Below are 25734 nucleotides of genomic sequence, written 5' to 3' on the forward strand. Positions count from 1 at the left end.
CGAGATCTGGGGTCGGGATTTCGCTGCGTTGCCTAGCGACGGAAGGACGCTCGCGGGCCCCCAGGCTAAACCCCGCTGTAGCCTTAGATCTCCTACCATGGGGGAAGAACGCGGCGGCCGCAGCTGTGGGATCACTAGGGAGCTGCAGAAGCTGAAGCAGCAGGCGATGGAGTACTACCGGGAGAACGACGTCCCGCGCAAGCTGGAAGAGCTGCTCAACTCCACCTTCTACCTCCAGCCCGCCGACGTCTACGGACACCTGGTAGGGACCTGGGACGCGCACCCTCCGCCCTCAGCCCCTCTACCCCCGCCGCACGCTGCGGCAACGCGCTGCGCCTGCGCCAAGAGTCGCGCATGCGCGGCATGCCAGCCGACGGTGGTGCTGCTGAGTTTGCAGGCGGCAAGAGGACGCGGCGACGACCCCTGGGGCGAAGAGATCTCTAGAGAGAAAGTGCTGGAAAGAAGGCAGTCAGAGCAAAAAGGACTGTAGGCAGATTTGTAGCTATGACGACAGCCCAGAGCCTGGCCGGCTTCCTTGCTGCCTAAAGGGCCTGGCTGCCTCTGTGCCTTCTTGCCCCGTAACCTTTTACATGTAGACTTGAGTGGCCTCAGTCATCAACCTTCAGCGGCCCCATTTCTACCATGGGACGAACGCTGTGGCATTTGCTTGGATTTGGTCTCAGCCCATCCGGGGCCTCATCCAGCTGGCTCCCCTTGCTTCCAATGTCACTCAGATTTCAAGCCTACGCTCCTTGGCTTGTGCAAGCTCCTCTACCATAGGGCCAGCTCCTCCTTATACTTCACATTTCACACGGAAGCCTTGCCCACGTTTTCCTGCACCAAACGTCCTTGAGTGGATCTATGACATTTCCTATGTGTACTGTATTCCTTTGAGTCAGCCCTCGGTAGCTGGTGAGCTCCTCCTGAGAACAGGGGCCTTTCTTACCACGTCCCAGGGTCCTGTGCCCAACCCTGAAAACTGGCACATGCCTTAGCCTTCCTTAATAGTGAGTAGTTGAAAGGAAGGCTCGTGCTTTCTCCCAGATCCCTAACTACTAGGCAACACATCTGGAAGGCGGCGTGGTTGGGCTGGTGGAACTGGTGATGGGAAGCAAGGATTTGGCAGAAGGACCAGCAAAAAGTGCAGGTGCTGTGAAGGAGCATGATGTGCTGTGCGCATACAGACCCACGTCTGAGCAGTTGATGCTCCATGGATGTCCTTTCCTCCATGGTGGGGGTTTGAGGTGCCTCATGTTCACTGAGACCCTGTGTTGTGTGCTGAATGTTATCTCACTAATCCTTAGAACCACAGTCAGGTGAGAATGATTCTCCTTTTCCAAATAAAGAAAAGAGCCTGTAATCCTGGAATTTAAATTATTTTCTCAAGTGACAAAAAGGGGGGGGGGGTCTGCGTCCTTTGTATGTAGCAGAGTGCATGGTCCACCAACTATGTGGGACAAATGAGCAGATGCTGGACTGACTGCATTCTCTTTCTACTGTCTCCTGCTAAAGGAATTATTGAAAGCTATCTAGTCCAACTTTCTCATTATACAAAGGCAAAAGCCCTGACTCACAGGTACTTAGTGCATACATTAAGATTAAAAACATGAATTCTTATTCTCCATGTTCTCCTTTCCAGTTACCAGGGTCTATTAGGCAGCCAGAACCTGGTGCATACAACTGTCTTGGAGCTTATAAATTGGTTAGGGACACTAGCCACTGATATGTATAATAATGGAGTAAAAGCTACAGTGATAAATAATTGTGTGCTACATTGAGGGGTAGCTCACTTTATGTCTATTAAAGGAATCCAAGGATAGGGAAGACCCCTGTAGGCTGTAATAGCCAAGAAAACCTTGGCTTGAACTTTGAAGGATGTTCAGATATTGCATTGGCAAAAAGGTAAACTTCTTTTCATTTTCTGAGTCACTTCCCTATTTTGGGCCATTTCTAGTCTTTCCCTCTGTCAAGTCCATCCTGCACAGTATATTGCCTGAGCAGTGTTCCTCATGCTCAAAACTCACCAAAATCCTCTTGCTCAGAAACTTCTTGAGATTTCCCTTTCCTTGCTGAGTAAGATCACACACTTCGATGTGTGTGGTACATGGTGCATAAGCCCTCCCTCCATTAACAGGTTTATCTCCCACTCCCCCATCCCTGCTCCTCTACACTGGACTACTGTCCCTTACTGTCTGAAGTTTCTGACTTCCTTCTCCTTGCTCATCTGCCTGAAGAATCTGTCCTCCACTTGCCCCCATGTCTGCCTGTGGAAATACTACCCATCTTCTAAGTGTTTGCCTCGATTGTCATTTTGCTGTGTTTCTCAGGCTTCATAGGAATTCAGGGATGGAGAAGATCCCTGTAGGCAACAGCAATACAGTATGTTTCTTCATCAGAAAACTCATGAATGAAAGAGCCTTTGGATTGGAAATCAGGCAGATCTGGGTTTGATCCTTAGCTCTGACACTTACTAGCTATGGGAGATTATTACAATTATGGGCCCCCAATGGACACATCTCCAGTGAATTCCCTCCCACATTGACTCTAGGCTCAGCCATGTGTCTGGCTTTGATCAATAGGACCTTGGCAGGCATGATCCAGAGGCTTGATAAGTGCTGGCATATGGAGGAGGCTTGTCTTCTTGGAAGCTAGTCCTCATGCTGAGGAAGTCCAGTTACCCTGCTGGAGAGAGAGAGACCATGTAAAGAGGCCTTGGCAGATGTCAGGCAGCCAGGGTACCCTGTGAGAAAGACAGCTGCCTGGCCAGCCCCTTGGACAGCTGCCCCGGCAGAGGCACTTGAATATTCTGGCCCTGGTCAAGGTTCCAGATTTTTTTTTTATCTACATATGAGAAACCAGGCACAACCAATGAAGAATGTCCCAAGTTGAGTGCAACTCAGCAGAAACCTGAGCAAATAAATGGTTTCTGGCACTGCGTTCTGGGGTACACTCTTGAAAGCTTTAGATCATTAAAGGATGGGAATGTGATCTTGGACAACTTATTTCTGTGGAGCTCAGTTTGCTCCTTTGTGGAATGGAGATGATACCACCTACCTTAACCAAATTGGGAATTTGATAACATAATGTACACAGAGTGCCCACAGATGTGTCTGACATTCATTAATTTAAATAGAATTCTATTAATGTCAGACATTATGGTGTGTCATACAGCGAAAATGAAGATGTAGTCACTTTGAGGTCCACAAGAATGCTTTGCCAGAGGTGGTGGAGGCAGAGGAGGTGGAAAGGGGCCTGGCAGTTAGCACCACCACCCAGTCGGTCAATGAAATGTATATATTAAGCACTCAGAAATGTTAGTTCCCGCCAAGAAAAAAAAAAAGGCAATGTTAGTTCCCTTCTCCTCCAAACACATTATGGCACATCGAAGGTGCTTGGTGCTTGTTGAGCACAAATTGTGTAAGCTTAGAAACAGTTTTCCTCTCCTAATTATATCCAGATTCACTTGGGCACTACTCTGTCACCTACAAACCACCATCCTTAAAATGCACAGGTGGCTGGAAAATTGCTTCTGCTTCAGTTCTGCAAAGGCCCCACCTTTGAGCTGACTCATTGCTGTGTATGTTTGTCCAGGCCAAAGTCACTGGATCTTGAATTGAATGATCAGAGACCTGGTCTGCTAAATGGAAATAGAGGATGAGGCGGGTGCAGCTTCACCTTCCTTCCTTCTAGTCTCTCCTCTCCCAGTTCCTCTCAGTGAAACACCACCTTGAGATCCTTCACCGGAGTGGACTTTCCACTCAGCTCCCTTCTCTTTCCTCACCCTGTTCCTTGGATCGCTTCTAAGCATTTTCTGCTTTTCCACCTCAATGAAATGGCTATTTCTAAGTGCCCTCCCTACAAGCCTGTTTGACCACACAGGACTATGCGTGACCTAGGCCAGTGAGATGCAGTGACTGCAGAAGTCCTCATCCTTTAAAGATCAGGTGCCTTTCTGGGAAGAATAAAATTCAGTCCCCTTCAGTGTTCTTAAATTTGAAGGTGTCGCAGTGTTCTGGAGACCAGCCGACCCTACCTTGGGCAGAAGGATAGGTTAGGGAATTGGGCTAACTATCGGAAGGCCTGCTAAAGCGTGACACGAGGCCTTTCAATTTCCATTAAGAAAAGTGTCATAGTTTCCATTGAGATTTCAAAAGATAACACATTGCCCCATGTGCCAGAGACTCATCGTAGGGCGGAATCCAAACCTCAGCGATGGTGAGGGCAGAGTGGTTCCAGGAAGGACACTCATGGAGAGGTCTAGTTAAACTAGTGCAAATGTGAACAACCTTTTGAAGATAAATTAGATGCGTTATTCTGATTTTTGTTTTTGTGTGTCTGTGTCTGTTGAAGGCAAACTACTTTTCTAAACTTGCAAAGCCTCCCACCATATGCAAAATAGTGGGGAAAAATGTACTGGATGGACTGGGGCTTCCAACCCTGCAAGTGGAAATATTCTGCACCATTCAAAATTTTCCCAAGGTAGGAGCCAGTTTAAAATGTGTTCTTTAACACATCCTGAATCCACTGCATTTATTAGCAACTTTTGTCTAAACTGAATGCTCTGAAACTCAGTGTTTGTAAAAAAAAAAATAGATACACACATATATACACTATTTATTCAAAGGTAGTCATGTAAATGTGAGCCAGTCAACCATGTTTTTTTTTAATTATGTTTAAATGTAATTTTGATACAAATGTGACATGCTAACCTGAAGAAGATTCAAGATGAACAACAAAAATGAGGCAAAAATAGTTTTAAAACTCTCACATTTCTAATATGCCAAGTTTGATAAATCAACATATAGGCTTATAGGTTTGTATGTTTATATATAGATTTACAGATATGTAGGTTGATTTAAATAAGTTAATTCATTTAAATAATTTTAGAAATTCATTTTAATTCACTTTAATTGCTCCTTATTGGTTAGAAATAAATTTTGCTACAAACTCTGGGAGAATAATTATGATTAAATATTTTTATATCCTTGTAGCTATTTATTGAAGAGGTAGTGATAAAAAAATGAAGTTCAGTGTAGGGCATTTATAGGGGTATTTTAATGAAGTAGTAATTTTAAATGTTTCATGAAATCAGGTTTCACAGTGCTTCAACAACTATAAAAATATCTCAAAGAAAATTAAACATAATCTCATTTCCTTTGGAATCAGTGATAAATACTATGCATATTAAAAGCTGGGTTAATCCAGTTTTCTATTTCCTGTGAGAGGTAGGGAAAATGTGGAGCACACTCATGTCATTTTCAGCACATCTGTTCCGTCGTGATCCCCACTCACTTTGAGGTCCACGAGAATGCTTCGCCAGAGGTGGTGGAGGCAGAGGAGGTGGAGCGAGGCCTGGCAGTGGGCACGGCCATACAGTGGGTCAATGAGACCATCACCGAGGAGCTGCAGGGCGTGGCGCCCTCCAACCAAGCCCAAGTGGATCACATGCTCAGGTACAGTTTCATTTTCGAAATAGAAGCCATCAAGAATATATAGATGTCTATTGTCTTTTTATCTGCCCTTAACTGTGAAATCCGCAGTTAGGGAGTCAATTTAAGAAGCATATGTTACAGCAGAAAAATTTAACATAAAATATGAACTTTCTGCTGAAAATCCTGCTAGTAAAATCTTATTATATAAAGTTACATAGGGCCTTTGGTCTCTTTTCAGGCATAGAGCATCCCTAGGATTCAGCACAAAGTTTCTTAGGAAAGGATAAAGTTACAAATCCAGATAATGTCCTCTCCCTCTCCTCACCATCCTGGGCCACCTTTTGAGCTGCTCATATCCTTCCATGTGTTCACAATGGCTGTTGCTTATACTCTGTCCTCCAGTCTCAGCCAAGTCTTCCATGCTTAGCCCCTGGATTGACTCTAAAATTCGAAAACCAATGAAGTATGTGTCAGGACTGTGTATGTACAGCGCAATACTGCACAAAGTAATGGGTTAATTACTTTTCCTTTTGTGCAGGTATAATGCCTCAACCCCCTTGGCCAAGCAAAGGTCAACTAGATTTTTCCTTAAGCTTTATCACTTGTCTAATGGTGTATAATGTAATGCTTTAGTTTGCCTCAGAGTCAGATGATGACCTTTGTAAAAGACTTGGTAAGATCGTTTTTGGTTCTTTGAGAGTTTTGGAATGCTATTTCACATATTATTTGAAGGAGGGCAGGCTTGCTCCTGGACTGGTTCCTCTCTGGATCTACTACAGAGATATCGTAAAGACATGTTCTCCTGTTCCTGGATTCCATATTTTCCTTTTTCTTGATTTGATGGATTATATTCTTGGAAAGTACAGGTGAGAGAGGGTATCTGGGAAGTAAGGTTGTTGAGTTCTTATGTGTATGGCAATGTCAGTACTTTGTTTTCATGATTGAGACTTTAGCTGAGTATACAATTCTATGTCCAAATCAGTTTCTCTCAGTCCTTTAAAGGCATCAGATCACTGGGCATCTAGATTATTCATAAATATAATGTAAATCTGATTCCCATGTCTTTTTTATTTGCTTGCTTTTTGTCTGTGGAAGCTTTCAGCCTCTTCTTTTTACTCTGGGGGAGTAAAATTATTGCATAGTTGTTCTTAAGTGGCATTTCCCAAACATTTTTTGAGTATTCATTTTAAAGACCCCCACTTTCCTCTTCTAAGAATAAGACATCATCCACATAATGCTTTATTTCACTGTGTATTCTGGAAGATTTGTCTTCTGAATGTCATTTATACAAAAACAATTGAGCAGCCCTTAATCAAATTATGTCTTCAAATTTTACTTTGAAAATGCACACAGAACTCAAGTAACTTAAAAAAGGAGCCCCTGAAATCGTTAAACATTTCTTGCCAGGCCAAAATGAATTTCAGTTCTTGAACACGGTTTTATAACAGCAGCATTATTTTTAGGTCTTAGAAATTAAAGCTGATTTGTTCTGAAGTTGCCAAAAAGCATATTATTGAAGCACACCGGGGTCAGGTCAACTCTAAAACACAACCAAAAGCACACAGCAATATTCCTAAATGTCATTGTGAAACCATATTTTCTTGCCATTAAGGATGTTCTTCACAAATAAAGTACAAGAAGACAAGGAGAGAAAAGAACTAGAGAAGAGCCTGGAAGAGTCAGCAGTGCCAGCACCTCCGCCTATAATGCCCCTGGCGCCACCCCCTCCACCTCCTGCCAAAAAGAAAGGACAGAAGCCAGGTTGGTGGCCAGGTATCTTCAGAACCTTTAGTGACAAACGTGAGAGGAAGAAGGGTCCAGCCAGGTGCCCCACCCCCACCCTCCTGCCATGCCCGGCTTGAGGCTGCTGTGCTGAGTGGAACCCACACCAGCCTCCATTTTTATTTTTAAGAAAAAATGATGAGTCTCCCACTCAGATGTGAGCACTTGTGCAGGAGGACCGTGGGTGCAGGGCAGTGTAGAGCACTTGCCTAGCTAGTGCTGGGTTTGATCCCCAGCACTGCAAAAATAAAAATATGAATAAGTTAAAGTGCACTGAACAGTGGTGACACAGGGGTGGGGTGGGGATGGGATGTCACTGGGGACCTTTCACCTCCTTGGTAAATTTCCATTAAGGAATCAAAAGGCCACTCCATATTTTAAAGAGTACTGAGAGTACTGAAATCCTTTGGTACAAACCAACATGTCCATGTAAATAAACATATTCTTTAAGAAACTTGAGTATTTTAAAGCAAATAATACAGGGTATCACTTCAACTTGCCCTTTGCTTCAGATCTTCCAACAGGGAACTAACCTCGGCCCCTCCAGTGTGTGAGTGCTGGAGCTTCTGCTAGAATCATGTTTTTATGTCTACAGAGCAGAGCGTTCCCTGAGGGCATGAATGAATCTTGCCTCATTCAGCTCGCCATTGCTAGGGTCTAGCATGATGCTAGGCACAACCAACCACCTGGTAAATGTGGGTAACAATGAATAGGAAAGCACCAGACCAAAAAGGGACCAAAGAGACCATGGAGATAGGTCCTTTATTTCATTAATAGCAGCTGCGGAAGTCCAGCAAGAGGAAGAGAATTGATCAAGGCAAAATGTTACTGGGACCCGGGCCAGAGGCCTCCTGGAGTCCTGACTGGCTAGATTCAGTCACACACCCAAATCTGAAATGAGAGCAAATGATATAAGAAAAATGAATTTAATCGTAATTTGGCCCAAACTGGAAACACAGCTAATCTGCCTTCTGAATGTTATGATTTATAGGAACAAAGCCAGGAAATATACATATGTAGATTCAGCCAGTCTGTGCTAGCTGAAAGATTATGATTCTGGTTTTCCAAATTGTGCTGGTGCCAGGGATTTGGGGGCTGGGGCCGGGGAAGTTTAGCTTCCATTCTCAGTGTGAGATTGTCACCTGTAGGATGCTGAGATGGAGAAAATAGCTTAATGAATAGGTTAACAGGGAATGGCTGGGGTTTCTGATTTTAAATGGGTCCCATTACAAAAAGAATCATGTTAGACCTGTCTTCTCTTCCGAGCATGTGGTAGTCACTATTGAGTTACAGGAAGAGGCCACCAATGGATGTTCATTTGGCGTTGCTTTTGGCTGACAGAACTTGGACTTTACAAGAAGAGAAAAAATAGGGGACAGTAGCTTGCTAAGCACTGGATATCTGCTAGGTGCTTAGGCATCTCACCTCCACTGAGGACCTGAGCCAGGTCAGTAGGTTTGGGGGAGAGGACAAGAGAACATTACAGGTTTATCATGAATTCTGTGGTACTTGATCACTGAGAACTGGTGAGAGTGAAAGGCGGTAAGATTCTGGGTAGACCTTTGGATCCAGGGCATTTCTAGAGATGGTAAATAACACAGAAGAAAACATTGGTTTAGGATTGGTGAAGAAGGTAGCACGTTAGGTATACACAACTAGATGTTCAACAGAAGGTGGGGTAAGCAGCCACTCAATGAAATATAGAGAAGCAAAGGATTTGGAATTCAAAGACTGTCCAAATCCTTTCTTCATTCACTTCCTGTAACATATTGGACGAGTCCCTTAATCTCTTGAAGCCCCAGCTCATTTACATGTGATGTAGGATAACAAAATCTACCTCATCCAACAGTTGAAGGAGTTGGTATTGAATTGGCCTTGAATTGCTTAGATGAAATCCACAGCTCAGAATTTTGGGGGGATCAGTATGTGAAATCAAACAGAAAACTTCTGGAGGGTTGAGGTGGAGAACAGTTTCTTCCCAGCCTGTTTTCAACCTTCATTTTTGCTGGGCCGTCAGTGAAGAATTTAAAAAGACAGTCTTATGATAGTCCGACTTCTTAGAATCTTTTCTCCATCTTTTTCCTCCAGGAAGGAGGGACACCCTCCTGGAGAAACCTATCACACCTGCAGAACCTGCTGAACCGGTGCTCTGCGGCAGTATGGCCATAGGGGCTGTGTCACTAGCTGTTGCCAAAACCAGCGCCATACTGGGCAATGCTCCTCTCTACTTAAACATCGCATTGCTGAAGCACGGTCAGGTTAGGATCTGTTTTCTTCCACCACGAGAAGTCCTGAGGGGCTCAGTGTGAAGGAGCCATGTTTCTCATTTCCCCCCGTTTTCCTCTTATTTTAGGAACAGCCAGCAACACTAACTATGCCTTTGCTGATGGTATCTCTGGTCAGCTGTGGGAAGTCATCACCTGGAAAATTAAATTTAATGAAAGAAGTGATTTGCATTCCCCATCCTGGATTGACAACCAGACAAGTATCTTACATTACCCCCAGACTACTTTTTCTTAAAAAAAAAAAAAAAAAAAAAAAAAAAAAAAAAAACAGGAAAAAACACTCTATCCCAATATCCATCATTGATGATTTTTTAGCATAGTTCCCTTATGACACCAAAAGAGAGGGAATTAAATACAAAGTGAGAAAAAATATTTTGGGGAAATCAGGGAAGTGGGAAGAAGTCAAGACCCCAAAAAGGAGCAGACCCCTTTAGCTGTCTGGTTCATCACAGCACAGGCTTATGCTGGTGAATCACAGAGAAGCCAGGAGAGAATGACTCTGGAGACCTCTGAGGTGTGGGATGGTTGTTACCTGGAGGATTTGGGAAGTCTGGGTCCCTTTTTTTAAATTTTTTAAAATTTTACTGGCAGTAGCAAGTGGAAGCTGGCACCTTCCTGGCAGCCCACTCTGTGAAGAACTCCAGGCCGAGCGGGCTGCCTGGCACTTAGGGATGCTCAGTGCTTGTTTATGGAAGGAATGAATGAACCCTAATTACACCTTCGTTTCTCAGAGGTGTTGTCTATATTGCTCTTCAGTGGCCTGAGAGAGCCATTATGCCTCTGTGAATCCCCATGAATTCTGCCAATTAGGAGAGCTAAAGTTTATGTTCTGTAGCGTGTGCTCTCAGAAAAGGTTCAGGAAGCTTCCCCCAACCCCTCCAAGAAGAAGGCTGATATTTTTCTAAGTCAGTGGAAATACTTTAAACAATAAACCCTCAGGATGCTTTCTTTATGATAAAGAATTCTTTCTTTCTTAAGCAAACTCATTAGTACCTTGCAATTTATCCATCAGAGGAGACAGATTGGTGTCTGGCTCACCATCTGCCAGGTCATGCTCAGATCCCAGGATATTTCCTTTGGATAGTACCTGTGCTGCTCGGGTACCAGAGGCCTCAGCGTGCCTTCTTTATGCAGATGTCATCGTCCTCAGAGCACACTTTGAATTTTTAAGCAACAGTGGATTTAAACTGATTCGGCCACTCTTATCTAGACTTCCTTGATGACCTGTGACACATATTGCAATAGCACTGGCCAGGATGGATTAAAGTCCATGAAAGAGACTGAAATTAACTTGGTCCAATCACAGGGGTCCATCACTGTCACCCAGTGACACTGTCACCCAGTGAGGAGACTGAGGCAGAGACTTTTGCTCACACTCAGGCAAATTCAAGCTGGGGGCTGGAGATGAACATTTACTTTTCCGACTCCGCAGCTCACACTGTCCACCAACTGGAGCCATTGTCAGGGACTCTATAAATATTCTGAGGAATAGACACATGGTGTAAGTGTTCACGTTTAATATTTGTAGAGGACAGTTGTGGAAGATTATGGTTACTGTACTTACAGGGTGTGGAGATGCTTCTGGAAATTCGGAAACAAATTAACAAAGCAATGGAAACGGTATGTAGAGAGTCTATAGTGTCTAGTTACTGACCTTTGCCTTCTAGCATTCAACTCCTATTTCATTTTGGCATTAAGTTGATATTGTTATTGCTGCTATGGAAAATGCATTTATTCCTTTTGGGTTTCCCATGCAAACCAAGTGTGTACATTCCTCATTTGTTACGGATTCATTTTGTATAAGTACTAAACAATCTCAGCTTGAAGATATTATTATTTTATTTTATTATATTTTTATTCTGAGACAGGATTCACTAAGTTGCCCAGGCTGGTCTGGAACTTGTGATCCTCAGCTGGGGGGTGGGGGGCGGCAGGGGGGACAGGCTCACATCATCCTTAAGGATTTATAAAGGATTTAAGGACTGTTGGCTATTTCCAAAAGTCAAATCCATTCTTCAAGAGAAAGTGTTTATACCCTGAGAATAAACAATACATTGGACCTATAGAAGCAAATCCCATGGTAGTAGGTAATACTCCTTGAGGACCAGAAGGAGATTTTGCATCCTCTGGCAAAGAGGAGAGGGCCTGCCCAGAGCAGGAGCTCCCACCTGATGTGCCAGCATGTCATTTATACCAGGAAAAACACGGATCTGTCTGCACGCACACCTCTGCATGTGACTGGGGGCAGAGGCAAGGATGAACCGAAGGAAATATGTGCTTGAATTTGAGAAACAGTATGGGACTTAAAAAGTAGGAAGCAGCGGGACTCCTCCCCGTGTGTGTGCGTGTGTGTACGTGTGTGTGAGATTTGCAGCGTGGCTGCCCAGTCCCCATAAGTGGGCGGTCAGAGGATCTGAAGCTCTGCTTGCTGCCACCACTGTGTCTGAAAGTCCCAAGTGGTTATGTTTTTATCTTCTATCCCACAGCCCCCTCCTCCAAAAGCAGAGAACAAAAAAGGACATGACGTGAGCAAAAGAGGTCAAGTGAGTATCCGTACTTGTTCCCCACCCTTCTGCAGGACGCTTGATACACACCCGCCTCGTTTCCCTCCCGTAGTCACTTTGCTACAAGACAAATGAAAACATAGGGTGACGCTGCTCGCAGGGCCCCAGCCCAGAGCTGGAAGGTCAGCTGGCCACTGCCTTTCCTGCGCTGCCAGCAGCTGTCAGCCAGCCAACGTCTCGGAGGACTCGGGAGCAGTTATGAGTGACAGGATTATATCTGACCCTACAGTGAGGGCTTGGGAAGCTGAATGTCCCCATAACAGCTGAAAGACTTTTAGATGTCTTAAATTTTAATTCTGCCACTCCCAACGAGAGAATGAAAAGGCACAGAAAGACAGCCATTCCTTCTCTCTGGTTCTCAAAAGGCACCAAAGCACTATATGATACAAGCTTGTGTGGGAACTCAGAGTTTGCTAGGAGACTCGAGCAAACTGTCCTTACGGAAAGTGGCCACTGGCCTCCAGAGCCTTGGGAGAGCAGCTGATCTTCATCAGTCGGTCACTCTGGTGACGGTGAGTGCTCTGATGTATGCACCTATTATACGCCTAACTTCCCAGAGTACTGTCAGTGAGAACCTTGGAGATGATACAGGCGGGTGAAGGCTGTTCGTATCTACAGCACCTCTGTGCAAGGCAGTGATCCCACCCCACCCCACAGTAGGGACTTCAGAGTCTGTTGAAGTCAACAAACAGGGGGCAGTACAGAAAGGAGAAGACTTGATAATGACCAAAAAAAAAAAATGTCTTTCCTCAAGATGTGGAAGGTGAAAAGAGGAAAATGTGAATAAATTCAGCAATGAGTAAAAGCCTTGGTAGTTGTATCTGTTGGAATGAGCACAACACTCTAATGAGGCCTTGTAAGAGAGGTGGGGATGGTGAAGAGCTGACCAACCAGCATTGTCCCCTTCATTCCATCACGTTGTCTTACATGCACTTTGGCTTAGGCCAAGATATGCCTTAACTGTGATCAGCTTCACTTTCATTTTTTTTTTTTTTCTTGTTAGAAACAGGTTAGATAATAGATTCTGGAGAGCTGCCACACCAGAGTTAAGGGTGTAGATTCTAGAACTAAACTGCCAATATTAAAATCTGCCCTGAATTACTTCATCTTGGTAAATCTTGGAGATAATGACAGTCCTGCTTCATGGTGTTGGCATAAGGAACAAATGCATTTGCTTCATGTAGTCCAACTGTAACTTTAATAAACTCAATTGATCGGCAAAAATTTCCCCTTATTCCTTTACTTGCTCAATAGAAGTTTCCCATTGTTGACATGAAAAATGTTGGGTGGTTCTTATAATTAGCACCATCACCAACATCTATACTTGGTTCTGCATCTGCTCTTAAGCCCTCAGAAATACTGATGCTGCTTCACCCTATAATCATATAGCAGCAATACAGGTGAGGATAGGGCATGTCAAGGCTGACCTTGCAGTAGAAGCAGAGAGCCACCTTTTCCTGGGGTCATTTGGGTCCCCAAATCTTCCTTCACTAAAATCCATCCCCAGTAGTGCATCTTTTTAACTGAAGTCTTCAGTCTTTTTGAAAACAAAACCTTTGCTGAAGGAGCATTACATCTTAGTTTTAGCAGTTATGTTCATCTACAGGAAAACAGAACTTAGGAAAGGGCAGGTTTTGAGGAAGGGGACTGACCGAGTTGGAGACTGGTGGACATTTACAGGGACAGCCTAGAGATTCACAGATCTGTTGGTGGTGACTCAGGCAAGCTAGCTCCATGCATAGCGACAGAGCTGATAAAACAATAATATAGGCCTGTGAGAGAGAGAACATGCAGATAGTGCAGGGGAATCGTATGCCTAAAGTCCTGCGAATGGGACTTAGATGTAGGATTAATCAAGAATGGAAGGACCTGGTCTTGGAGAGCTGTGGATCTATGGCTGTCAGACCTTAATGTGCTCATCATTTTCTTCTGATTTTGTAGCAGCCCATCACTAGCAAGATGTCCCATCTTGGCTGTTTGATCATTAACTGTGACACCATAGAACAGCTGCTGCTCCTAATACAGGGAATCTGTGCCAACCTGGGGCTGGAATTGGGAACCAATCTGCATCTAGCCATCAACTGTGCTGGCCATGAGCTGATGGACTATGTAAGTTTCCACTAGTGACCATTCGCATCTTGTTGAGTTCCATGACTTTTAAGTTAAAACTCAAAAGAAGAACTTATCTGAATATTTTCCAAACAGATGCAATTTTTTTTTAATACTGTGTGAGGGATCTAAATCTAAATAGAATTGAGAAACCCAAATAAACACATTACCAAAAAATAACAACTATATAATTTTAAAAAATAATAAGAGAAAATGCCATACTCATATATAGGAATTCTATAATAAGTTGAATAAAATAGGTAACTTACATTGTAATGGTGAAAGCTATTGAAAAATAACTTAAACAACTGGTGTATTTTGCTGAGTGTAGTCATTTGGTTGGTAAATGCTGAATTTGTAAAACATGAAAGATGGATCAGTTGTAGCAAGGACTTGATAGGCCCTTCTAAGCAACTGGTTCTTAAGAATTTATGCTGTGACTCACTTTTTATTTTTGCAATTCTGGGGATCAAGCCTAGGGCCCACACTTGCTAGGCAAGTGCTCTACCACTGAGCTGCATCCCCAGCCCTCATTTTTTGTCAAAAAATAATTCCAAGTATTAAAGATTTTATCCAACTAAATACATTAAAGTATTGTACCCAGTCTGGGTTGGGAAGATAGACCCTCAGTGATGATATACCCACCTGCTGATCAGGCCACTAGAGAGAGCTTTGTAAAAGGAAAAGAATGGAAAACAAGTAATGTCCTCACTCCCCCAGATTAATACCACAAAGTACCTTTATACTTGGGGAATCTGTATGGTAGGAACTGTATTGGAAGTTTTTCTGTCTCACACACACATATACTTTCCATTTTCAAATATACAAATGCTGAGTCTCAGTTTTACAAAATGGCAGCCTCTTGACGTGCACTTATGGTGAGTTGATAATTAATGTCAAATTCGGGGGACATGACAAAATACAATTTTTCTTTAACTTTGATTCTAACTTTGAATACAAAGGAAATTTTGAATGGTATATAAGAGCCCTAAGTTTGGGCTGATTTCTAAAGTTCTTTGACTTTTCTAAAGAAACTAAGCACATAAAGGAATGTTTAATTCCCTATTCTCCACATAATGATTGGTTCCTAGGCACACCATTAAGAAAAATAATTGCACGTTTTCACCAGCAATGTATACCCAGAACTATGAAGATACTGACTGCTACAGCTGACTGGAATGGGTATTTATTGCTTATATTCAGTAAAATGTATTAGCTTTGTATCAGATAATTCTTACAATCATGTTAGTTCAAAGTCATTAGCATTTTCTCCCTGACAAGATAGGATTTTAAACTTTTGCATCACTGAAGCTAAAAGTTCTTACTGCTTCATAATGTTCGAGAAAAGCCCTATAAAAATCTCTTCGGTTACAGACTCCTTCAGAATCTGTTTCATTCCAGTGGAATCCAGTTTGTCAGCAGTAGAGGCAGGAAGGACATCAGTCAGCCAAAGGGTCACTCTCTCTGTCCCATCTCCCTCCCAGAGCCAAATACCCCAGGTACCCCACCCCACCAGACTTGAAAGTCAGGAGCTTTGTTTGGCAAAAAGACAACCCTGGATCCTCCAGCCCTGTTCACTGCTATACTTAATAACTTGGGGGCTCTGTAGGCTTCAGATAGTGAGGTTGCCCTAGAATCCCACAGTACGGTTTCTACTGTTTTCATGCTCCCTGAAAACAAGAAGCCTTTATCCACACTCTGTATTGGCTGTTAGTACTCCAAAGCTTGGCCCTGCTTTCAAAGTTTAGAATATTTACAGTAAAGGAAACAAATTGTTTGTTCACCACAAGTTGCAAGACGGTGGGTTCTAGAGAGTGGGCAGGTTTGCATTGCTATTCTGTTCGCTCTTTTACAAATTTATGTTATTGTCCACCTACCCAGGCAGCTGGGCACCTGGAACCATGTCATAAGCCTAAATAAAAAACAATTCCCCTCCCACTCTGTACCTGTGGGGTTTTTGTGCAGAAGGCTCCATCTGATGTCTGTGGGAAGAGCTCCAAAGGCATCAAGAGGAACAGTGACTTGGCTTCCCAGGATAGTATTTTAAAGATATTTAAAGCCAAATGCATAGATTTCTTAGAGGAATGTGACTTGAAAAGAATCTGCTGACAGTATTTCTGATGAAATGAACAAAAGGGAATTTGAATCACATCTTTAACACCTGAAGAGTCCAGCGCTCATTCTTTGTTTTACTGCTTTCCTTATGTGTGTCAGAGCAAGGGGAAGTACGAAGTGATGGCGGGCGTCTACAAGAGCGCGGCCGAGATGGTCGACCTGTACGTGGATCTGATCAACAAGTACCCGTGCATTATAGCCTTAATTGATCCTTTCAGGAAGGAGGTAAGCAGGGCCCACCTTTGATGTTTTATAACATATATTTCATACGCTATAAAGTAAGCAGGCTTACCTTTTGCATTTCACAACAAAACAGAATAAAACCTCATTCTTGTGGATCTCTGTCATTTGGAATGCGTTGTAATTTGGGCTGGGGTTGAGTTGCTTTATTTTGGCATTTGTGAAAAAGGCACTTACTAAGCAAATGAATAGCAGAAACACAATTACCTGGGAGCATGCCTGTCTGTGGAGTGAAACAAGCCATTTGCAAGCCCTTCAGGAGCACCTGTATATTTACAAGCAACCTAGCTGATGGAAGCCGCCCCCGCAGCGCTCACTGGTGCTTCTGTGGGTTAATCATATGTCATTTTCATGTGCTCATGGAAACAGGACTTCTGTGAGGCCAAATATTTTTTAACCTAAATCCAGTAACTATATATGCACAAAAGTAACAAAAAGCCATCTTTTAAAAAAAGGTTTGAGATACTGAGATTTTGTCATCTATTCAAATGAATGCATCTGACAAGCATTGTCTACAGACCACAGAAGGCCATCTCTCCCCCACTTCAAACACACTCCAAAGTTAGAATTCTTGATTCTGTGAATTTGAGAATCCACAGAATATTGAAAAGACAGACTAACAGACACCCTTTCTAAGATTAACTGTTGTGATCTGGGGACAGTATGAAGGCTGGATCTTTACTGGAGTCCCAGGGCCTCTCAGTCCCTTCTTCCCTTTCCTGGCTATTTATTGGCACTCTCAGAAAACACCTGCTGAGCTCAGTGCCAGATCAGCCTTGTGATGACAGTCCCCAGGCTCTGACCACAGCTTTTTTATGCAATAAGATGCACCTGCGTGGTCAGTTCTAATGGGGTAGGTTGAAATTAGCCTAGTGGCTGGGATGACCTTTGCGTGTAGATTTGTGCACATACAAATATATATAGGCACATGCACAACTTATTAAATAAGCATTTCATTTCTTGTGACGGCCTCACTGATAAAAACAGCAGAGTGTTCAGAAAGACAGCTGAGAGCCCTGGCAAGCGCCTTTCTTTTTCAGTTTTATGTTTATCAGAAATAACAGAAAAATCTTCTATCCAGGAAGTCGTGAACAGCATTAGGGATGGTATAGTGGATGAGAACAGCCTGGGTTTGCAGAACTCCAAGTCAACGTGGGAATGGCATTTAGCACATTAACATTTTATTCACAAGATCTTTAAACTCAGATCACTTGACTTGTCTCTTCCATGAAGCTTGCTAATTTGCATGGCTATGGTACAGGAATCACTCAGGCATGGATATGAGAGTGTTTTGTGTGTCTCAGGAAAAATGTATGACTTTGATTATGTGCTATATGATTCCTGTTGTTTGTGATTGTGTACATTAGAATGATCAATTCTTAAATATTTACCCAGGACACGGAACAGTGGGACAGCATCTATAATGCTCTCAGTTCCAGGTGCTACATAATTGCAGGAACTGCATCCAAAAGCATTTCTAAACTTCTAGAGCAAGGAGGCATCGGCAGCCCCAAATCCCATGGACTGATCATAAAACATACAAACCAAACTACCATGACTGACTTGGTGGAAATAACCAATGTTATTGACAGTGAGTAAAATATAGATCTGAAAGTCTCGTAATGATTTGGTTATACAACAAGCCAAAAATATGTGGTGTGCCCAATTTAATAAAAAGCAAGGAATAAATCTCAGAACAAAAGAAAACCTCAATTCACAATAGCTAGATGGTGGAACCAACCTAGATACCCTTCAATAGATGAATGGATAAAGAAACTGTGGTATATATACACAATGGAATATTAATCAGTTGTAAAGAAGAATAAAATTATGGCATGTGAAGGTAAATGGATGCAGTTGGAGAATATCATGCTGAGTGAGACAAGCCAATCCCAGAAAACTGAAGGCCGAATGATCTCTCTGATAAGCAGATGATGATACATAATGGGGGTGGGGAGGAAAGCAAGAATGGAAGAAGGGGGATGGATTGTATAGAGGAAAATGAGGTGTGGTGGGGGAAGGAAAATAGAATGAGACAAACATCATTAACCTATGTACATATATGATTACGCAAATGGTGTGACTCTACTTCATGTACGACCAGGGAAACAACAGTTGTACCCCATTTGTGTACAATAAATCAAAATAAAAAAGAAAAACCCAACCATTTGTGGGAGAGTAAGTGCTAGAAAACAAACCACAACTTGGTGATTCACAAAGTTACAGAAACAACCCAAGTCTACCAGGTCATCCTGCTTACTGAGGGCCACCACACAAGTGTCAAGGCCACCCCATCAGCTTCACAGTAGGGAGGGCCTTTCTGCCCCTAACAGGAGGATGAAGACCTGTTTTTTGTGCTAAGGCACAGCCATTAGCACCTTTGTCAATTTGCTTGAGGCTGTGAGGTTAGGTGATAGAGAAGCTTTAGAGAAACCCAGAGGGATGCACCAGCCCTTGCAGCTAAAGGCCAGGTGGCAAACTGAATCATGGACAGTGGAACAGCTGGTACCCCAGTCAGATTTCCAGACACAGCACAATGTTTACAACTCAGGAAGTGAGCTTAGCACTCACAAAAGGCAAGGTGTCAGGCACCGCCAGGGAGCTGCAGGGACGGAGGCAGTCACTTGGCCCTCTCTGTTCACCATCACTTTGTGCTCTAGGTCCCTCTCCTGGCACTTTAAGAACAGGGAGCAGAGCCCAATTACAGAGTAAGGCTGTAATAGTTACTTGGTGGCAATGTAGCCACTTGAACTTGAACTTGCATTGTCTTGGGGAAGTCTACTGGAGGGATCAGAATTTGGAACTGATCACCTGCAACAGGGGATGGGTCTACTTCAGCAGTTAAGAAAACAGGTAGCAAGAGGATGCCATCAGAAGCAGCAGGCAGTTTTCTGTTCCGTGCAGAGACCACGGACAGAGGCAGGTTCACCTATAGCACTGGGAAGCTGCAGGGCAGGTGGGCAAACTGGGTAACATCAAGGAAGCATCTGGAAGCAGGCCCTTAGCCCAGCTCTGGGGACAGGTGAAAAGCTTTTCTCCTTTTTTTTTTTTTTTTTTTTTTTTTTTTGGTGGGCCTGGGATGCCAGAGAAGAGCAGCTGTGTGTAGTGCCAACCATCAGGCATCTAGCTTTGGATTTGATCCTTAAAGCCATGCTGTGAAGTGCACAGTGCACACCATCCCTCCATTTATCTTGGAGAAAATGAGGCTTGGTGGGGTTAAATATCTTCCCCACAACACTGTGCTCACCCCACTGCCCATTTGCTTTTTAAATTCCTCAACTTTCAAACGCTTTCTGTGTTTCAGCCTGAACATGCTATTCCTTTGCCCTAGAATGCTATTCCCTGTACCATCTACCCAGCTAGCTACTTCAGGTCCTAAGTGAAATGCTGCAGATGCATAAGGTCTCCTCTGACTTCCCCCCAATTCTGCTCAGAACCTTCCTTGTAGCGTCTTGTAGTTTCTTTTTGGAGTGCTGACCACAGTGTCTAATTATTTAATGGCTGATGTCTCCCACTAGACTGTAAACTCCAGTTAGTTCCAGTGCCTTGGGTCCTCATGCACTGTGACTGACACATGTAAACGCCATAAATAGGCTCTGGAAACTAGGCACAAGGCAGTCTCAGACCCAGAGCAGGACTAAGAGCCTGCCTGGTAGCCAGGGGCCAGGGCAGGTGCCATAGGATGGAATGGCAGGCTGGGCAGGGCTGACCTGGTAGAGTCAGATGGAGGGACCCACCCCACCCCACCCCTTAATGGATATTCTGTGTCACTGCAGATGGCAAAGTGTCATGACAGTAAGAACTCTGGCCTGTGCCCTTCATAGGATCTGGCAAACTTTAAGGGGTACTGAGGCCTTCAAATGATTCAGTACTACCCATACCACTCTTGTAATAGATACTCATAAAGACATGCCTCTGAATAAAGTTCTATATGAAAAGAGAAAGTCATGATACAGGTTACCAACTCAACAGACGCTGCCCATGCACTTACCACATTTCACTGACTTGAAGATGCACATTTTCTTATGTTGAACAGCAACAAAATGAACCCTGACTTGGAGCTGAGGTCTTAGAAACATCTGATGTGAACACTTCCCCCATTCTAGTGGTGATAAAATGAGGGCACATCTTACAAGTGACACATCTTAAGTTTGATGGAATGTGGTGTTTAATATTCACAACATCTAAGCTTAGAAAAAGGACTAAACAGATAAACCCAGGGCAATGTTCATATGAGAAAATGCAAATGTTTGTCTTAGAATTCTTAGGTGGTCAAAAAATTGAGTCTTCACAGGGAAGTTTTAAATCTCTGGCCAATTTCTAATTTTGACCCCTTGGCTGTTACGTGTGAACTGTTTCTGCAACCACGCAAAACTAACAGGCATTGCTCTCCTAGGTAAGAAGCACCTCGCCATCCTTGGAAGTACTGAAGGAGAGTCTTCTGATGACAGCCTTGTCGATTTGGTAAGTGCTGAAGGCTGGTCAATTGCAGAATTGCCAAAACACTGCTTTTATCATGAATTGGTATTTCAGAGAAATGCAGTCTTCGGTGGAGAAAGTCATGTAACCTTTTATGAAATAGACTTGCTTCCTCCCAGACAGCTACCTTTGCAAAGAGCTAATCCTTGAACTTTTAAAAAGAAGCAAAATTGAAGTCCAGGGAAAATGACACGCGCACTTAAATGACTGGGGTACGTACCTGCAATCTTCCCTCCTAAAATGAAGTGAGAGAGGCCAGACTGTTCTTAGGTAAAATCAGCATGCTTACACGACTAGTAAAGCGCCTGATGGACAGTCAGTCACACCATCTGCTTGCCTTTCAACACTCTTGGCTTGTGAGCAGGCCACTTTACTTGCATAAAGATAAAAAACGAAGGTGTAAGAGGAAAACCCCAACAACACACCACGATTCCTTTCTCTTCTCTTTAAAGCATGGTTGTAGCTTAGCAAAACATGTCTCTCCCTTTCAAAATGTTTCCCCTTCAGGCTGTTGGACTTGGGGTCCGGTTCATCAAGTTGGGGGGCCTTTCTCGTGGTGAACGGGTGACTAAATACAACCGCCTTCTGACTATAGAGGAGGAACTGGTCCACAGTGGAACGCTGGGTATGTACTGCTTTCCTGCTTTGTTTTCACGTTGCCACGAATAGGAGAACAAAGATGGGACCAGGGGGGACAGAAGTCCCTCGGCAGGAGGGCGGGGGAATCCAAAGACTATAAATAAGTGCTGACAAAACCTGGATGGCACTTGCCACAGTGCACATTGTTGTCTTAATGGATTATCTATTTACCTGAATGTTTAAAACTCTGGCCCTTCTTCCTGTTGAATGGGCTGCGTGATGCTTTTCAATAGAATTAATTGATTGGAATCTCCAAGCCTACCTTTTGTTATGGTCCAAATAATACTTAAGGTTTCTCTGCAAGTTCGTGAAAGTTAAAGACAGATGTTTTTTCTAATGGTTCTTGGAAACAAGTTGGTTTACTTAAAATAAGGAGGCAGTGTGTTAATTCTACCGTATGTTGGGAAGGCTGGGGTTTCAAGAGAAATGAACTGACTGTTTAGGAAATGCTACCTTTATAAATCTCCATGTGTGGAAGCACCTTGTGTACTGACTGGAGAGAAACATCCTAAACATGCATTTTTATCTTTTATCTTACTATTGTGATAGCAGGAGGCCATGACACGCAGGGATACTAAAAGAGAGCAATAAAAATTGTGATTTTTTAATTTTGTCATGTTTACCTATGCACATGGATCTTGAAACAAACCCTACGATTCATAGAAAATAACGGTATAATTGGGAGACCAATTTTTGAGTCATGTAAAGGCAGTTGAATGTGGGTCTGGTTGTTTAAGTGTGTAACACAAGAGCTTGTTTTTTCAAATATGTCAAATTATATTGTTCCACATGTTGTCTGTCGTCCTGACTTGTAAGGAACTTGTAGTTTCCTTAAATGGCCTCTCACATTTCCATCCACTTCACAGGGAACACAGCTGCTTCAGAGCACAAGAACCTTAGGGAGGGCTGAGATTGTGGCTCAGTGTCAGAGTGCCTGGCATGTGTGAGGCACTGGGTTCGATTCTCAGCACCACATAGAAAGAAATGAGTAAAATAAAGGTGGGGGGCTGGGGATATGGCTCAGTTGGTAGAGTGCTTGCCTTGCAAGCACAAAGCCCTGGGTTCAATCTCCAGCACTGCAAAAAAATAAATAAAATAAAGGTCCGTCAACAACTAAAACAATATTTTTTAAAAAAGAACCTTAGGGATTAGAGGGATGAGCCCTTCTCAGGTGCTAGCACAGCCTCCTTGGGGGTTACAGAATGGATGAAGGGATCAGTGATCATTTCTCAGACTGGTCACTACATGCTAAGGGAACCCAAAAGAGGCAAAGCCAATCTCTTCACTTCCACCTTTGACTAGGGGATATTGGCCACATCTCAGCAACTAAAAATGCCATCCTGGGCCTGACTGGAGTAGTCCAAGTCTGCCCCTGGTCCCCTTGGGGCAGCTGGTCTACATTCAAACAATGTGGCCTTTCCCCTAGATTTTCCTGGTACCCTTTCCTACTCAGCCTCTGTTGCTGTACATCAAACACTGCAGAACGTCATATGAGGTATGTGTGATACGGCACAGTTAATGCCTAACCAAAGACGGGCCCGCTTTTAAGTGGTTCTGGATCCTTTCCGATAGCGATGTGACTCACGGACGGTTTTGATGATGTCCTTCAAATCATGATAAATAACATCAGAATTGACATGGCTGGATTAGACAGTAAACTTTATTTTTGTTGTTCTTCATAGGTTTCAAGGAAGAACACACCTTTTTTTACTTTCATGAGGATGCTGAGAGGGCTCCTGAGGTGGCTGCTGGCACTGGTGAGCCCATCTTCCCCACAGAGGTTGTAGAGGAATTGGCCAAAATATGAGCCTCTTCCGGCCAGGCTGTACCTGCGGTGCCGTGAGCGTCGGGCCAGCAGCGTGAAGCACGTCTCTGCACTGGGTCTGCTCTTAGGCGCCACTGACTCATGCTCACTCCTTCTATTCTTTTAATTAACTGTCTGGTAACATACACACAGGGTGTGTTTGCCTGAAATTCCATCTGAGACCTTTCTTTAAAACCATCACATTTCCATAGGGACACGGTTTCTTTCCTCCACCTTTCAAGGTCATGTTCTACTTTTACTACAGGCCTATAATCGTATTGTCAAAACAAAGTAATTTTTTTGCTCTGGTTTCATTCATTTAGTTATAATCTGACTCACAGTTGTGGGGCACCCTCTTCTGTGTGACATGTTGACATTCAGTCAAACACCTCATCCTTTACAGAGAAGAACATCTCAGAAGCAGAAACCAAATTCCACAAGAAGCTCTTGGGTGACAGGAGCAGGTGCCACCTTCTGGGCTCACCTGACAGCCCCATATAGACACCTGGCCTTTCCCTGGCCAACCTCACGCAGGAGCACAGAGCACAGCCTTGTTTTTAACAGTCGAATAGCTTCATCTACTTCCCTACGCTCAATTCCCTTTCCTCTTATTCCTTCCTCCTCTTAAACTTTAGTTTTCCTTATATATTATCTTTGTGAGTCTCCTTAGATCTGTTTTAGAACAAAAATGAGTATAAATTAATAAGCACATCAGTGAATAAACAAGCTTACAGTTATTAAATGCCCAGTTATTTATATTGCAACATTTAAAAAGTGACCAGCAAGTGGTTGGAAGTGAGAAGATGCCTATGTTGGTTGACCCACCTCTCTGGAAGCAGGTGTTACAGCAGAGGAGACCATAAATAGACTCACTCAAACACACGTCTATAGATATGACAATGTCCTGCTGCTTTATATGATTGGGTTCTGTGTTAAAAGGGCTACCGTTTCCTTTAGCTAAAATTTACACAAATTGCCATGAACTGACCTGTAGGAGAGCTGGCTAAACTTGGACTTCAGATACAGTCTCTACATTTTTACCAAGCACACTGAGGGCCTCTCCTTTCGAAAAGTATGAACAAGGAGACTTAACGTCCTTGTGGTACAGCCAAAGCTACAATCGGAAGTTGGCTCTGTGGCAGACTCAGAGCAGGGGCAGGGAGATGGCTGGCATCACTCTAGGCTGGGAGAACACTGTGGGGGGACAAACTGGAAGGAAAGTTCATTTTAAAGGCAGGATGAACATCATAGAATGTCCTCAAATGCACACACATGCACAAATCCTAAGTGTGCCCCAGAACTGTGACACAAGTTATAATGAAACCAACGAGGTACCTTATCACCTTCACTAGATCAGCACTTTGGTTTCCACACAGAGCACAGTCCACTCACGCTAACCTCACTTGAGGTCTGGGCTCATCTACAGACAGCAAGCATTTAAATTTAGACTTAGAGTGCCGAGCACAGTTTCAATTTATATTTTCTGTTATTTAATATATAACATGTATAATAACAATATCACTATCTGCATTAATAGAGGAAAGAAACTAGGCACATCCCAGTTTAAAAATGAGAGGGATGGGGAAACGCTAGTGCTTAGAAGGAACTTCCAGCCATTCTCACCCTTAGACGAGGACTGCCTGCCCTTCCAAGTTCAGTCAGGATGGCAGATGGTTACCCGCTGTCCACAACTGTCGGCACAGAAGCTGAGGTTATCCCATGACGATGTGATCACACTCATGTAGTGTGCATTTAGGAAAATAACCCAGGCTCTATTTTTAAGATTCTCTGACACAGACTTTCACCTGACATTCAACCTAAGAATGGTCTGGAAAGAGAATCAACAATAATTTGTACCTGTACTACTCCATTTCCAACAAACCTTTTACTGTTAACAAAGGTAAGGAAGGAGGAATTATTGATGAATAGCTGGAGCCAAAATATCCATCTTCTTTTTTACTCAGGCCAAACAAGCTAGGTGCTAATGGCCCTGGTGACCCTATCAATCAGAACTTCCATGGGGCTGATCAATTGCTAAAATGACTGTGGGTGAGGAGTTTGAGACTAGCTCAGACACAAAAGGTGCAAGAATTTTAATTCAATTCTTATTATTCTTCCAGAGAGGAGAGAGACATTTTTCTTTTTTTTTTTTAGCAGCAACAGCACAAAGGACCACCATTCCTCTGTCTCACTGTGGCTATGAAAGTACATCAACATTAGTTAAGAAAACTAGTAGAGACTTAATCTATTATTTCCCCAAAGAGAAGGAAGAACAAATAAATAAC

General features: G+C 43.3%; 2 protein-coding genes across 9 annotated transcripts in view; one reads left to right on the plus strand and one right to left on the minus strand.

Annotated features, from left to right (window-relative positions):
* Nucleotides 1-310, minus strand: part of Hspa12a (heat shock protein family A (Hsp70) member 12A) — a 152686-nt gene extending 152376 nt beyond the window's left edge. For all 4 annotated transcript variants that reach the window (XM_047552485.1, XM_047552481.1, XM_047552482.1 and 1 more), the window contains exon 1: nt 97-310. In XM_047552485.1, the coding sequence (XP_047408441.1) occupies nt 97-99 (3 nt within the window). In that variant the 5' untranslated portion in view covers nt 100-310. The remainder of the gene's footprint in view (nt 1-96) is intronic.
* Nucleotides 26-24215, plus strand: Eno4 (enolase 4). 5 transcript variants are annotated; one of them, XM_047552486.1, is made up of 16 exons: nt 26-262; nt 4351-4479; nt 5263-5453; nt 7045-7205; nt 9303-9472; nt 9568-9699; nt 11066-11119; nt 11986-12042; nt 12429-12575; nt 14005-14172; nt 16387-16512; nt 17923-18118; nt 20924-20991; nt 21514-21631; nt 23328-23402; nt 23853-24215. In XM_047552486.1, the coding sequence occupies exons 1-16, from the start codon at nt 98-100 to the stop codon at nt 23948-23950; spliced, it is 2055 nt and encodes a 684-aa protein (XP_047408442.1). In that variant the 5' UTR covers nt 26-97; the 3' UTR covers nt 23951-24215. The 5 variants fall into 5 exon arrangements, with proteins under 5 accessions (XP_047408442.1, XP_047408443.1, XP_047408444.1 ...); XM_047552487.1 differs by having other exon boundaries at nt 27-262; nt 7045-7193; nt 23853-24214; XM_047552488.1 differs by lacking the exon at nt 12429-12575 and having other exon boundaries at nt 27-262; nt 23853-24214.
* Nucleotides 24216-25734: the final 1519 nt, after the last annotated feature.

This window comes from Sciurus carolinensis, chromosome 5, assembly GCF_902686445.1.
Source record: "Sciurus carolinensis chromosome 5, mSciCar1.2, whole genome shotgun sequence".
In the NCBI taxonomy this organism is placed as follows: Eukaryota; Metazoa; Chordata; class Mammalia; order Rodentia; family Sciuridae; genus Sciurus; species Sciurus carolinensis.

Bases quoted from the DNA above. Each gene is read 5' to 3' on its own strand.
- Eno4 (XM_047552486.1), top strand. From the start codon at position 98: ATGGGGGAAGAACGCGGCGGCCGCAGCTGTGGGATCACTAGGGAGCTG. The intron at 5,454-7,044 runs GTACAGTTTCAT...CTTGCCATTAAG, and splicing joins CAAGTGGATCACATGCTCAG to GATGTTCTTCACAAATAAAG. The intron at 16,513-17,922 runs GTAAGCAGGGCC...ATATTTACCCAG, and splicing joins TTGATCCTTTCAGGAAGGAG to GACACGGAACAGTGGGACAG.